Raw genomic sequence first — 12,896 nt, 5'->3', positions numbered from 1 at the left:
AGATATAACTTTGATTGTTCCTGAAAGAGCAATTAAAATAATCAGCCAAATCATAGGGACAGATGTCGGAAAATGTACACAAAATAGACAGCACAATTAACAAGATATTGTAAGGCTGTCAGCCTACTATAATAAGAACAATAATATACTAGATGTGAAGCAGATGGTTTTACGAGATATCTAACCTTTTGCACACGAGTTTGGATCTGAAGCAATTAGGGAAGCCAAAGAGTCCTGAAGAAGACAGTTGCGGTTGAGTAGATCCCATACATACAACGATCCCTTCCTTGTGACCAATAACAACTTCCAACACTCATCACAGTCTACAAAGGTTGCTGCAGATCCCATCATCATGGTTGGCAAGCCACGTCGCCCACACTTTGTGTAAACCTTCAAATGTGGAACAAAAAGGTTATTCCACAGCTCACAAGATTTCTAATCAATTAGTGGAAACATCATATTAGTATGAACATATCTTCAAAACAAAAGAGACTAGTATGTTCAACCAAGACATTGAGAATGTCCTATAACCTCTGTTATGAACATTTACTCCCCAAATCTGATTAAAATATCAACCTCAATGCTTTTGGTATCAATTTATTAAAAGAGAAGAGTATATACCTTCTCATTACAAATTTATTTTAAGAGCCAAAACATATTTGTGGAAAAAAAATTCAGAAGTCACCCATTTCCACTCGTATGAATCCTCTAAATTCAAGAGGTAATACATTAGAAATCAAAAAAGCTTGTGCTAGTAAAATTGGGCAAATCTAAATGCATAAAACAGTGAATTTGATTTTAATTCAAGTTGAATGTTCCCAATCCACATTGCCATTATCCAATTCCCTCAATATGAACAAATTCCCTAAATAAGGCAACATATTTTCCAATTGGAGCAGGATAAGGTTCAAAACCCCATCCATTAAGTGAGTTCAAATCACTGTCAACTCAAATTGGGGGTTATTAATGTCTGAAAAAGAATAGGCCATCATCAATCAGCAGTCCATTCTTCTCAATCATTCTTTAACCATCTGCTAATTTGTTCTTCTAAATATATCAATGGCTCCACTGGATCAAAAAGTGTCCCTGCCACTAATAACATTCAAGATAAAGTCTTAGGTTTGAAAACCAACCAATTATTTTGGCTACTTTCTGCAACACTTCAGTGATCCGTTAACAAATGCAAACCTATTTTTTTAATATATTGCCAATTTTACAACTGAGTTTCTTTTATTATTTCTTTTTGGGCTTCGAGGACAGTCAAAAATAAACCTATAAATTTAACAAAAATAGAAATCTCGGGAAAGACTTAATTACATACCTGTAGACATCCGTCTTCACACCCAACAGCCCAGAAGTTTGCATTTCCAGCTAAAACTGTGACTTTTCCTGAGATCCTATCAGACCAAAGAGTTTGAGCCCCTCTTGTGCAAACAATTTCCGTTTCTTTCATCATACATGTACTTCCCACCCCAATAATGTCATTTACAGCATGTTCTCTAGGACGAGCTTCCAAGCAAATTGGAATAGTATCTTCCCCTACTTTCTTATCAAATACCCTAATTGAAAGAGGTGTAGTATGAGCATTAGAGGAACTGGAGGCCTTCACACTCCCAGACTGCTCCACAATGATGCTACCATCTCTTTCCGAAGAGCCTGGAACCTTCTCAATTACCAAGCTCTCTGCAATTGTAGCCCTGGCAGTGACCCCAGAACGATCCTTTGAATCAAAGCTTCTGCCTAATGTTCCTCTGAGAGAACCTTCTCGCATGCCGCCATCAGCAGGAACTACCCCATTTTCATCTTTTCCATGATTAGTTGTCACAAGAGGGAAATCAAGTGCCTGAGACTGCACCCCACCAGTTATTGTATTTGGCTGATTGGGTACACCTACTGCTTCAGGAATGATTCTCTTTCTGCCATCAGGACGCCTATATTCTCTTTGTTTCACAGGACTAGAAATCCTAGCAGAAGTTGCTGCTTTATTTAACCCATCACCTGCAGCTGCCACACTTTTTTTCCCATCATCAACTTGCTCAGAAGTCTTTGTTGTCACCCCCAAGTCAACTGAAGATTTTACAGGCATCTGATTTTGCTGAATATCTGGCACCACTTTTTTCGTTGCTGTTTGCTTGGCTGAAGCTGCTTCAAGCAATAACTGTGCTGGACTCTCTGCTAAGTTTGCTTGGCGACCTCGGACATCACCATAACGACTTCTCTTTAGCTCATCAAGCTCAGCATCACTCAGCCTGTGTCCAAGCTCTTTCATGTCAAAATGGAAAGTAGCAACTGTCCCATCCAAGGAACAGGCGAAAAGTGAATAACCATCAGGACTCCTGTTGCAAAAGAAGCAAAAATAACAATTGAGAGAGAATCATAGAGATTCAAATAAGTTCTTCAAAATGAGAGAGTCAGAATCACAAGAAAAAATAAAGTGTATAAATTAATAACAAAATGGTTAAACATTTTCAGAAAATATTAAAGTTACCAGGACAAATCTACAACACTTTGAGTGAAAAAATGTTTTGCCACAAAAAGAGGCCGCGGACTTGCAGTTGTCCACACAGTTATAGTGCGATCCTGACTCCCGATAGCAATAACATTATATGGCTGTGATTCTTTCCCTCCAATCTTAGAGGCCCCATTGGCCCACCCAACCGGTGCAGCTTTCACTTCCTGAGCACTAGCCGAATTCCTTCTAAACATGGAATGATTAAACTTCACCACAATGATTGGTGCATTATGTCCTAAGAAATCAAATGTGGCAGCCCATTCCCCCCTCTCTAGAACAGGTGCAGAATGCCTTGGCTTCTGGAAACCATGAGTAGTAGTTATGAAATGACCACAAGGGGACCATCCAAGCCGCCTAAAAAATGTAGAACCAAGCTGAAAAGTACATGCTCCAGTTAGTATGTAAAAATATGCTAGATAAATTGAAATTTATCAGCAAAGTATAAAACATACTGATTTTGCCCAGTGGCCATCTGTTCTATGGGCCAGACTCCAGTCACTTGTCCGCCATATGATAACTGTCTTATCGTCAGATTGACTCGCTATGAAGGAGCCAATAGGATCCCAAGCTACTCCTTTAACCAGGCTAGAGTGGCCTCTAAGAACAGCTGTGCAAATGCCATTGCTCATATTCCAAACATGGACAGTGTTGTCCAAACTCCCACTAGCCAATATGGAGTCATCTGGAGACCAATTAAGATCCACCTACTTTAAGCATTGAAAACAGCAATCCAGTTACATGGTACCATCAGGAAAACGAATATCAGTATTATGATGAAAGGAGACATTTAAATGAAGCACAAAACTCAAATGATTTATTCATCCATTTTTTTTTTTTCTTTTTATTTAAGTCCTTAGCATATGGATGTAAAACCAGCCTTTATAGCAGACTCCTCTGCAGAGGTCACAAAAAAAATTATCAAATTTCTTTAAATGAAGAAGAAGAAGAAGAAGAAGAAGAGAGTTTCTAAAAACATATATATGCATGATACATGCAGCAAAAATCTCAACCCAAAGAGCAAAACTGAAAGAATTCTCTTTAACGTAGTGGCCAAGCATCCCAGTGTGAAAGCAATTTCATTACCACATCTGCAGTATGCCCTCTCAAAGTCATCGCAACCTTCCAGTTCTCAACGTCTGGTGGCTCTCCACTGCCAAACTCAGTGGTACCTGAACCAGGCTTCCTTTCATGAACTAAAATCACCTGATCATCAGATCCAGATGCAACATACCGACCATGCTTAGCCCACCTAACGCAATTGACTGATCCAAAGTGATCACGAAGAGTTGCAAGAAGCCTCTGTATTGGTTCATTAACCTCCAAGTCCCTGCTAACAGATTTCATGTTCCATATCCGAACCTGCATTTAATTAAGTAAATTTCATATTGGGGGTACAATAAATTCTATCACACCAGTTTTATGCAAAGTAATAATAATAATTAATATTATGATAAGATCAGAAGATCTTCCTCTCCTTTCTACTAAATGAGACTCTTTGCTTAAAAATTAGCAACCACTAATTATCTTGAGATTGGATGAGTCGAGTTGCTCATTTTACAGCATCCCACCTAAATCACAAATTTAGGTTGGAGACCAGTTTTTCTATTAATTGGTAAAAATAGATTTAAAAAGTCATAAAACCCATAAAATGTAATATTATAGAAACATGACCAGAGTCCAAGCAGACAAATACAGAAGATATTACATTATGCTACTCCTGTACTCACTTAGCATTACCAAGCTTACTTATTATTTCAGAGAACACATATGGGTAGCAGCAAAAAATTTTAATATCTCATCTATTATGTAAGGTAAACATCTTGCAGATAATAGATTTTGTTAACTGTCATTAATCATAACACATGCAACACTCTTTTAAAATAAGGGAAAATAATAAATTAGTCCCTAAGTTATAGTCAAATTTACCCATGAGGACCTCCATTTCTAAAAACTAACTGTGAGGTACCTAAATTACGATTTTATTAACACTTTGGTCCTTCCATCCAAAAAAGAGAGACCAGAGTGTTAATGAAAATCATAAAAGGACCTAAATGTTAACGAAAATCATAAGTTAGAGACTTTATAATTAGTTTGACCCTAATTAAGGACCAATTTCTCAATCAATTGACAGTTCGAATAGGCTATTTTGGATGGGAGGATTAACGTGTTAATGGAAGAATCACAAGTTAAGGATCTCATAGTTAATTTCTGAAAATAGAAGTCTTCATGTGTTAATTTGACTATAACTTGGGATCAACTTATTATTTTCCCTTAAAATAAAGTAACCCTCTCCATCCTTTCATGATACCAATGCCACCATATCAAAACGAGCAATTGTTAGTCTAACGGTACACATCTTGGGGTCAAACCACAAGGTTGCAATTTGAATCGTAAGGATTTTCTACAAATTGCCCTCTCCTAACATCCCACTTCAATAGTATTTTTCACATAGAATAAGAACAGAAACAGATAAATGTAAGGTGTGACCAGTCACATACCATGTGATGCAAGTAAATCTTTAATATGCAAAGAATAAAATTTGACGCAATTGAAAGATAAAATGTTAAAAGCAAGGGAAAAATTATTGTCAGGCTCCACCAAAACTTAGCACATGCTATACCAACACCTTTTTCCTGCCACAACCACTTCTGCACAATCAGGTATGCTTTTAACACAATTATTCTATGATCACCAATTGCATTCAAGTATTACTTCTAAGATCATATTAACAGCATTCAGCCAAGACACCATTGCTTCAACACATTGAAGAAACAATTTCCTATACTGAAATGGTACAAAGAAAATAATTAAATTGAAGGCGATATGTGTGAATATAAAAATTAAACCCAGAGATTCACAAAATCAATAAAAATTGATAGCAATGATATGCATTACATTCTAAAATAATTCAGCATGCAAAGGCATCATAAAATGCATTTAGAGAATAATTCAAATGTTTAAGCTTCAAGATGCAATATAGCTTCAAACAGGGATATTCCTAGCCCCGTGTATCCTGCATTTTATGGAATCCTGGATAATAGAAAAATACAAAATTACAAGAACTCTCTTCTAGATTTTATAAAAAATCAAACGCTTATGGAGGATGAAACAGATCCCGTTAACCAAGTACTCGCAGTGCATCCTTTCAAGTAAGAAATATTCATAATCAGAATTTGAATAGCTAAGCAACCAAAACAATCATGGAGAACGCAGAAGGTGACTAAACTAGTGGCATTGTGCAAAATTAGCCAAAGCTTTTTACATCCTCTTATAATGGCAAATCCAATAATTCTACTAGCAACCAAACATGAAAATTGATCCGGAAGGAGCATACCTTGTGGTCACCTCCGCCAGTAGCAAATCTGAGACCACCAGGTTGAATGTCAATGGAGAAAATCTGCATTCCCTCATGTCTAACCCAACTGGGTTTCTCTGCAATCATCTTTCTTTAGTTTGTACAAACCCAAACAGCTCCTCCTTCACTCTTCGCTAAACCTCCAAAAGGGTATCAAAATTCATAGCTTTCTTCAACACTAGAAACCCCCAATTGCACTATAATCAAACCCAGCTCACCTAATTTGTCGTAATCCAAAAAAAAAAAAAAAAAGAGAACGCAAATTTGTGGTTTTAAAACCCAGAAGAAACACTATTAGGAACTATGAAACCCTAAAACCAAGCTGCCTTTTCAGCTTAGAACTTCGAGAATCGGCTCAAAGGGTGCAGAAATTCAAGATTTTGCAAAGTAAGTACCCTATATTGAAGAGAATTACGGTGTGGAAGAAGCTAAACAGTTGCTCAGCAAAAAGTTTTTTTCTTTTTTCTTTTTATAAATTTTACTAGACAAATTCAAAATTTTAAGAACTAGAAAAAAAGACCCAATTGCTGTTCCGAAAAAAATTAAAACCCTAAATTTATAGTAATTTGTGAAAAGAGGATTTTTAAAATAAAACTAATTTGAGGGTTTTTGGACAAGAAAGGACCTAAATTTAAGAGAATTAAAAGAGAGATTTTGTATTGTAACGGTCAAAATCTAAGCTGAGAAGGTTGTGTGTGTCTGTGTGAGAGTGTGTGCTGTTGGAGACAGACTGCAAATGGAAAAAATACAGAGAAAAGTAAAAGAAAAGAATCAGAGTAGCAAAAAGAGTAAAGAAGAAGAAAAAAAATAGGTTAGATTCGAGAGAGACATAATGGTAGAGTTTACGCCATTAAAAATGGTAAGTTGCAATAAATTATATATTTTTAAAAATAAAAAAAAAATGCCCTAATGGAATATAGACTTTTCTTCTAAGAAAAAGAAAAAAAAAAGAAAAAAATTATTTCATCACACATTATTGTCAAGATAAAATGGCAGGCAATCTATAGCTATAAAAGTGCTTAATGTGAAGCTAAATGGACATTATTGTTTTGTCCATTAGCAGCCGTACTAAATAACATATTTAAAGAAGTGTATAAAAACCCCAAATTTGTATTGGTAAAATGTATATTATGCCTGACAATAGATATTGGTTTGAATTTTCTATTTTCCAATACTTAAAAATAAAAAAATCTCAAATTTTCTAAACATGAGAATTGGAATTAAAATGCGGTTAAACTTAAAAAACCGTTCGACCCGTAGAGACCTATAAGACCGGTCAATTCTATTTTTGATTAAAAATGCGCTTTTAAACGGAAGAGTTTTATGTTTCACTATTTTTTATACTATAATATTATATTTGCCGTTTTAACTTCACACGCACCCTATCATTGAACTATTCAAGCAATCAAAATCTCTAATTTCTAGATGTATAGAGTTTTAATCCAATGGATATAAATTCTAGCTAATGGATTTGAACTATGCATTAAATGTTAAAATTTTAGTTTAATTTGATTTTTAATGCTGTTTTGGATATTAATATTTAATTAAACTAGAAATTTAATATTTGAACTTAATTATAATTTATTTTATTTTTATTGCTATTTTAATGCTCTAATAATTTTATGATCTCTAATTAGATTTGAAAGTCATTTATAATTATTTAATTTAATTATAAGTTATTAATATTTTCGTGATCCAAACTATTTACCCGTTGGTTAAATCAAAGAACTATTCATCCAGTCCTTTGGCCATATCAATGTTTGAATCGAATTTAATAACGTTGCCTATAAACTATACACAATATAATATTGAATTAATTTTCTCCATACCACTAGACGTTACAATAAAAATACATTATTTTTTGAAGTGAATTATCTATATAAGATTAGAATGAATTTATTTATAAAATTAAGATTTTAAAATCTTGGGCTTTCACTGTTAAGAAAAATAGGTTAAAGCAAAAGGCTAGGCGGTGCAAACAAAAAAAATAATGATGTTCTTAATTAGGTAAACCTTTATAACGAAATGAAATAAGTAGATCTAGTTCTCTTTAGGGTGATTTTTTTTTCAGTTTTTAATTTGAAAATCAAATCAAACTGACTCAATTCTATCATATTCAAAGATAATTATTTTAGAAATTTGGTTACCTATGGTTTGGATATATAAAATCATTTGATTTTCAATTTTTAATTTCGATTATCATATACAACTAATTTAAAATAGCTAATTTGATTTGAAAAATCGAATTAAACTAATTTAATTGAGTATGAATCTATTTATATCATTTAGTTTTAAATTTAAATACTATAAAAATATATTCTAATTAATCGAAAATGAGCTAATTCCGTTTAGTTAACCGAGCGCTCGTCCCTATAATTTCTATTAGGTTAGCGTAGCAGGAAGACCACCCTTTGTTGGAAAATAGGTTATAGGTGTAGAACATTCACGTCTTGGCGGTGAATCGGCGAAATTCAAATTTAAGGCCACACCGGAAAAGACAAACTTAATCTTTGTAAAAGAAAGAACCGTGTATCCTGTCGTTGTCGTACGGCCTGACCGGCGTTTGTCAAAAAGGAAATAAGTTTGCGTAATAATGCTTCGTCAAATTCAAGTTTAATCCCAATTTGAAAACGACCTCGTTTTATTTAGAGGTGGAAACTTTCTTCTGGTCTCGCCATCGTTTCAACTGAACAATGCTTAGTTTTCTCGTCTTCATGCTCTTAGATATCTGATATCTCAGCTTCTCACAATACTGGCAGTTTGTTGGAACTCATGTTGTGTACAAAGAGAAGAAAGAATTAAAAGCTCTCGACTTTATGCAGTAAAGAAAGGAGAGAATGACCCTAAACCTCACTTTGGAAAAACTAACAAAATCCAGAACAAAATTAAACTTGAAAACTGTACGACCACAGTTCTATCATCAACTCCACACTCATAATTCTCTGTACCAATCCCATGTCATTGCCTTAAACCTCCGGGAGTCTTTAATAGACGTTAAATGCCCAGCCGCCCACCACGTGTTTGATAAAAGTCCCCAACAAGGCCTTTTACAGTGCAATCATTTGCTTTTTGAGTACTCTCGTAATAATTCTCACCATGAAGTTGTTAATCTCTTCGTGGGTATTCACCGTTCGGGGATTTTGATTGATGGATCAACCCTTTCCTGTGTTCTCAAGGCTTGTGGATGCTTATTTGATAAACATATTGGGATTCAAGCACATAATTATTGTGTAAAGTCTGGTTTTTTGGAGGATGTTAGTGTTGGAACATCTCTTGTTGATATGTACTTGAAAAATGGGAGTGTTGAAGAAGGAAGGAGAATGTTTGATGAAATGGAAGAAAGGAATGTAGTGTCATGGACATCGTTGCTCACAGGTTATGCACAAAATGGATTGAATGTGGAGGCACTGAAGTGTTTTTTTAGAATGCAAGCAGAGGGGATTAAGCCTAACCCGTTTACATTTGCAACTGTTCTTGGAGCTTTGGCAGATAAAGCTATGGCGGAAAAAGGAATTAAAGTTCACACAATGGTAGTAAAGAATGGGTTTGAAGAAAATAGATTTGTCTGCAATTCACTGATTAATATGTATTCAAAGTCAGGGATGGTTGGAGAAGCTAGGGCTATTTTTGAGAGTATGGCTGATAGGGATATTATTACTTGGCACAGTATGGTTACTGGCTATGTAACGAATGGGCTTTATTCGGAAGCTTTTGAGACATTTTATCATTTAAGATTAGCTGGTCTAAAGCTCACAAGTATGCTTTTTGCATCCGTTATTAAGTCATGTGCTAATATCAAGGAACTGGGTTTTGCTAGGCAGCTTCATTGTCAGGTCTTAAAGGGTGGGTTTGATTTTGATCATAATGTTAGGACAGCACTGATGGTAGCTTATAGTAAAAGCAAGGAAATGGATGATGCTTTTAAGATATTTTCTGCAATGCATGAATTTCGAAATGTGGTTTCCTGGACAGCTATGATTAGTGGGTACTTGCAGAATGGTAGAGAGAAGCAAGCTCTGAATCTATTTTGCCAAATGAGCAGAGATGGTGTTAGACCAAATAATTATACTTATTCTACTATTCTTGCAGCTCAACAAGTTGTTTCTCCTTTTGAAATACATGCACAAGCCATCAAAAGTAATTATGAGAAGTCAGCGTCAGTTGGAACTGCACTTTTAGATGCTTATGTTAAACTAGGATATCTTGTTGAAGCTTCAAAAGTTTTCGAAAGAATAGATGAGAAGGACATTGTGGCATGGTCAGCAATGATAGCTGGATATGCTCAAATAGGAGACACAGAAGGAGCTGTTAAGATATTCATCCAAATGGCAAAGGAAGGCGTTGAACCTAATGAGTATACCTTCTCTAGTGTAATTAATGCATGTGCTGTCCCTACAGCAGCAGTAGAACAAGGAAAGCCGTTTCATGCCTGGTCAATTAAGTCAAGATTTAATGATGCTTTATGTGTCAGCAGTGCCCTTGTCACGATGTATGCAAAGAGAGGGGATATTGAGAGTGCCAGTGAAGTTTTCAAGAGGCAAGAGGTGAGAGATATAGTTTCTTGGAACTCAATGGTCTCTGGATATGCGCAGCATGGCCATGGGACGAAGGCTCTTGAGGTATTCAAGGAGATGCAAAGGCTAAAATTGGAATTGGACGATGTGACATTTACTGGTGTGCTTACAGCTTGCACGCATGCTGGATTAGTGGAGGAAGGTCAAAGACACTTCAATATAATGGTGAAAAGTCACCACATTGAACCAAAAATTGAGCACTATTCTTGCATGGTTGATCTATATAGCCGGGCTGGAATGCTTGGAAAAGCCATGGATGTCATAAATAGTATGCCATTTCCTGCAGGTGCAACTGAATGGCGAACTCTCTTGGCTGCTTCTCGTCTTCATCACAATGTAGACCTGGGAAAGCTTGCAGCAGAAAAGCTCATAACTCTGCAGCCACAACACTCAGCTGCATATGTTCTGCTATCCAATTTATATGCTGCCCAAGGAAATTGGCAAGAAAGAGCAAAAATAAGGAAATTGATGGATGAGAGAAAAGTGAAAAAAGAAGCTGGTTACAGCTGGATTGAGGTGAAAAAGAAGACATATTCATTTTTGGCAGCTGATGTTTCTCATCCCATGTCAGATGAAATTTATTCAAAACTTGCAGAACTAAGCATCCGATTGAAGAATGCTGGCTATCAGCCCGATACTAATTATGTGCTTCAGGACATTGATGATGAACACAAGGAAACCGTTCTTTCTCAACATAGTGAAAGACTGGCCATTGCTTATGGATTGATTGCCACACCTGCAGGAACTCCTCTGCAGATTGTAAAGAACCTAAGAGTCTGTGGGGACTGCCACACTGTTATTAAGTTAATATCAATGATTGAAGAGAGGTATATTGTTGTCAGGGATTCAAACCGTTTCCATCACTTTAAAGGCGGTTTTTGCTCTTGTGGGGATTATTGGTGAGGGCTCATTGGCTTACGAGTTTCATTTAGAAACATCCAGTGGAAAGCTGAGGACAAAAAGACCATCCTCAAGCTGAGAACTGAATCTTGTTTACACGCTGCAATAATTTCACCAGAAATAGAACCACAGTTTGGCAATATGATTTGAATCTTCTACACAATAACTTTGTTGTGAAGGTTTATGAAGCAAAAACTGATGTATTTCTTTAATTGTTTCTGATCCTTTTTGGATCAGAATGAAATCTAATTTTTCTGTATAATGTTTCTCCTTCTTCACCATTGAAGATCAGATTAGGAGGCTCTTTGCAAGATAAGGAACATTGTGAAGTAAAACAACAGCAGACAGGTAAAAGTTTTGGGAAGTTGGAACCTTGTATATTAGAATTTCGTAAAAAACATGCTGAATTACTTTTGCAATTGGTAGGACCACAAAGAGGTAGGAAAAATATTAGTATTCTTTTGCTTTTGTTAATGCTTTTCCTCTTATAATAAGTTTTACACTACATATATGGTTAATTTATATTCATTTTCTGCAGATCCTGCTATGCAAGGGAGAGGTCGACAGCAAGATGATTGAGTTGACAGGGAAAAAGGGAATTATCCGCTGAAGCAGAAACAAGTATACTTTTTCAATAGCATGGTTAGCTCCAACTGATTTTTTAATTTTAAGGCAAACAGGCTGGGGAGAGAAGCGATCAAGGAAAAGAGTGCACAGGTTAAGTCAACAAGCTTGAAGATGGCAAGTCTGGCATTTTTTAGAAAGTGTCTGCTGATGCTTCAGCATCGATCAATATCTGCCAACAATGCGTCTGTGGCCTGTGGTTGATGATGCAGTGTTCATTCTCGTGGCTATTTTTGTCTCAAGGAGATTAAGCAATACCAAGATATTCAAGGGATGCAAATGATTCTTCAAATCACATACAGCTGCGATGGACCATTATTTTCCTGCAAACATTTTAAAAAAAATTAAACGTTGAAATTTTTTTTATATGTATAAGTTAGGATCATATCTTAACCTCTACATTGTCATGAACTCGTACCATTGTAGTTTGATTACTGCAAGATTGAACTCTTTTCGAGCCTAATTAATAATATAATTTGAAAAAACAAAATATAGAATTGCAAGTGTCAATGACACCAACAGTAGTCTGATGAAGAGGATGCCTTAGGCGCTTGTTTATTATATTTTCATAAAGAAAATTTGATCCAAGAAACTCCCATGAATATTTAATGTGGAGCTCATTTATCCTACTCATACACAGAAACCAAAGAATCGCTTTCTGCAAATAAACTCTCATGCATAATTGCTTTCTCGCCATTACATGCTATAGTTCTTGAAATTGAAGTTGAGTTTAGTTTAATCACTCAGCGCAAATTAATCAGTAAATCTTGTTTTGCTGTTGTGCAGAAATGCCCAAGTTCAACAAACCGGATCAAATATCCTGATGGATGAGAATTGATTGAGACTATCCTTCGGGAGTTAGATAGTCTCTTTTTAATCAATGGAAGGCGATTTTGATTTCTTGATCTTTTATTAGTAGTATATGCTTGCT

General features: G+C 35.6%; 2 protein-coding genes across 3 annotated transcripts; one reads left to right on the top strand and one right to left on the bottom strand.

Moving 5' to 3' along the window:
• HIRA (histone chaperone HIRA-like protein) lies at positions 1–6,718 on the bottom strand (the record flags this gene model as incomplete). Of its 2 annotated transcripts, XM_012217412.4 has the most annotated exon segments (7): positions 1–20; positions 186–390; positions 1,322–2,336; positions 2,489–2,886; positions 2,965–3,216; positions 3,596–3,871; positions 5,847–6,718. In XM_012217412.4, coding segments are annotated over 7 exon segments (2,274 nt in total), but the record flags the coding sequence as incomplete, so codon positions are not given.
• A 1,556-nt stretch (positions 6,719–8,274) lies between these two features.
• Positions 8,275–12,484, top strand: LOC105634548 (Tetratricopeptide repeat (TPR)-like superfamily protein). The gene is made up of 2 exons (XM_012217414.4): positions 8,275–11,689; positions 11,880–12,484. The coding sequence occupies exon 1, from the start codon at positions 8,705–8,707 to the stop codon at positions 11,342–11,344; it is 2,640 nt and encodes an 879-aa protein (XP_012072804.1). The 5' UTR covers positions 8,275–8,704; the 3' UTR covers positions 11,345–11,689; positions 11,880–12,484.
• Positions 12,485–12,896: the final 412 nt, after the last annotated feature.

Source organism: Jatropha curcas, chromosome 1 (genome assembly GCF_041381405.1).
Source record: "Jatropha curcas cultivar XTBG-Jc1 chromosome 1, XTBG_Jcur_1.0, whole genome shotgun sequence".
Lineage (NCBI taxonomy): Eukaryota > Viridiplantae > Streptophyta > Magnoliopsida > Malpighiales > Euphorbiaceae > Jatropha > Jatropha curcas.
This window is presented reverse-complemented; position numbering and strand designations above follow the sequence as displayed.

Excerpts from the sequence above, each read along its gene's own strand:
- LOC105634548 (XM_012217414.4), top strand. The coding sequence starts at position 8,705 with ATGACCCTAAACCTCACTTTGGAAAAACTAACAAAATCCAGAACAAAA.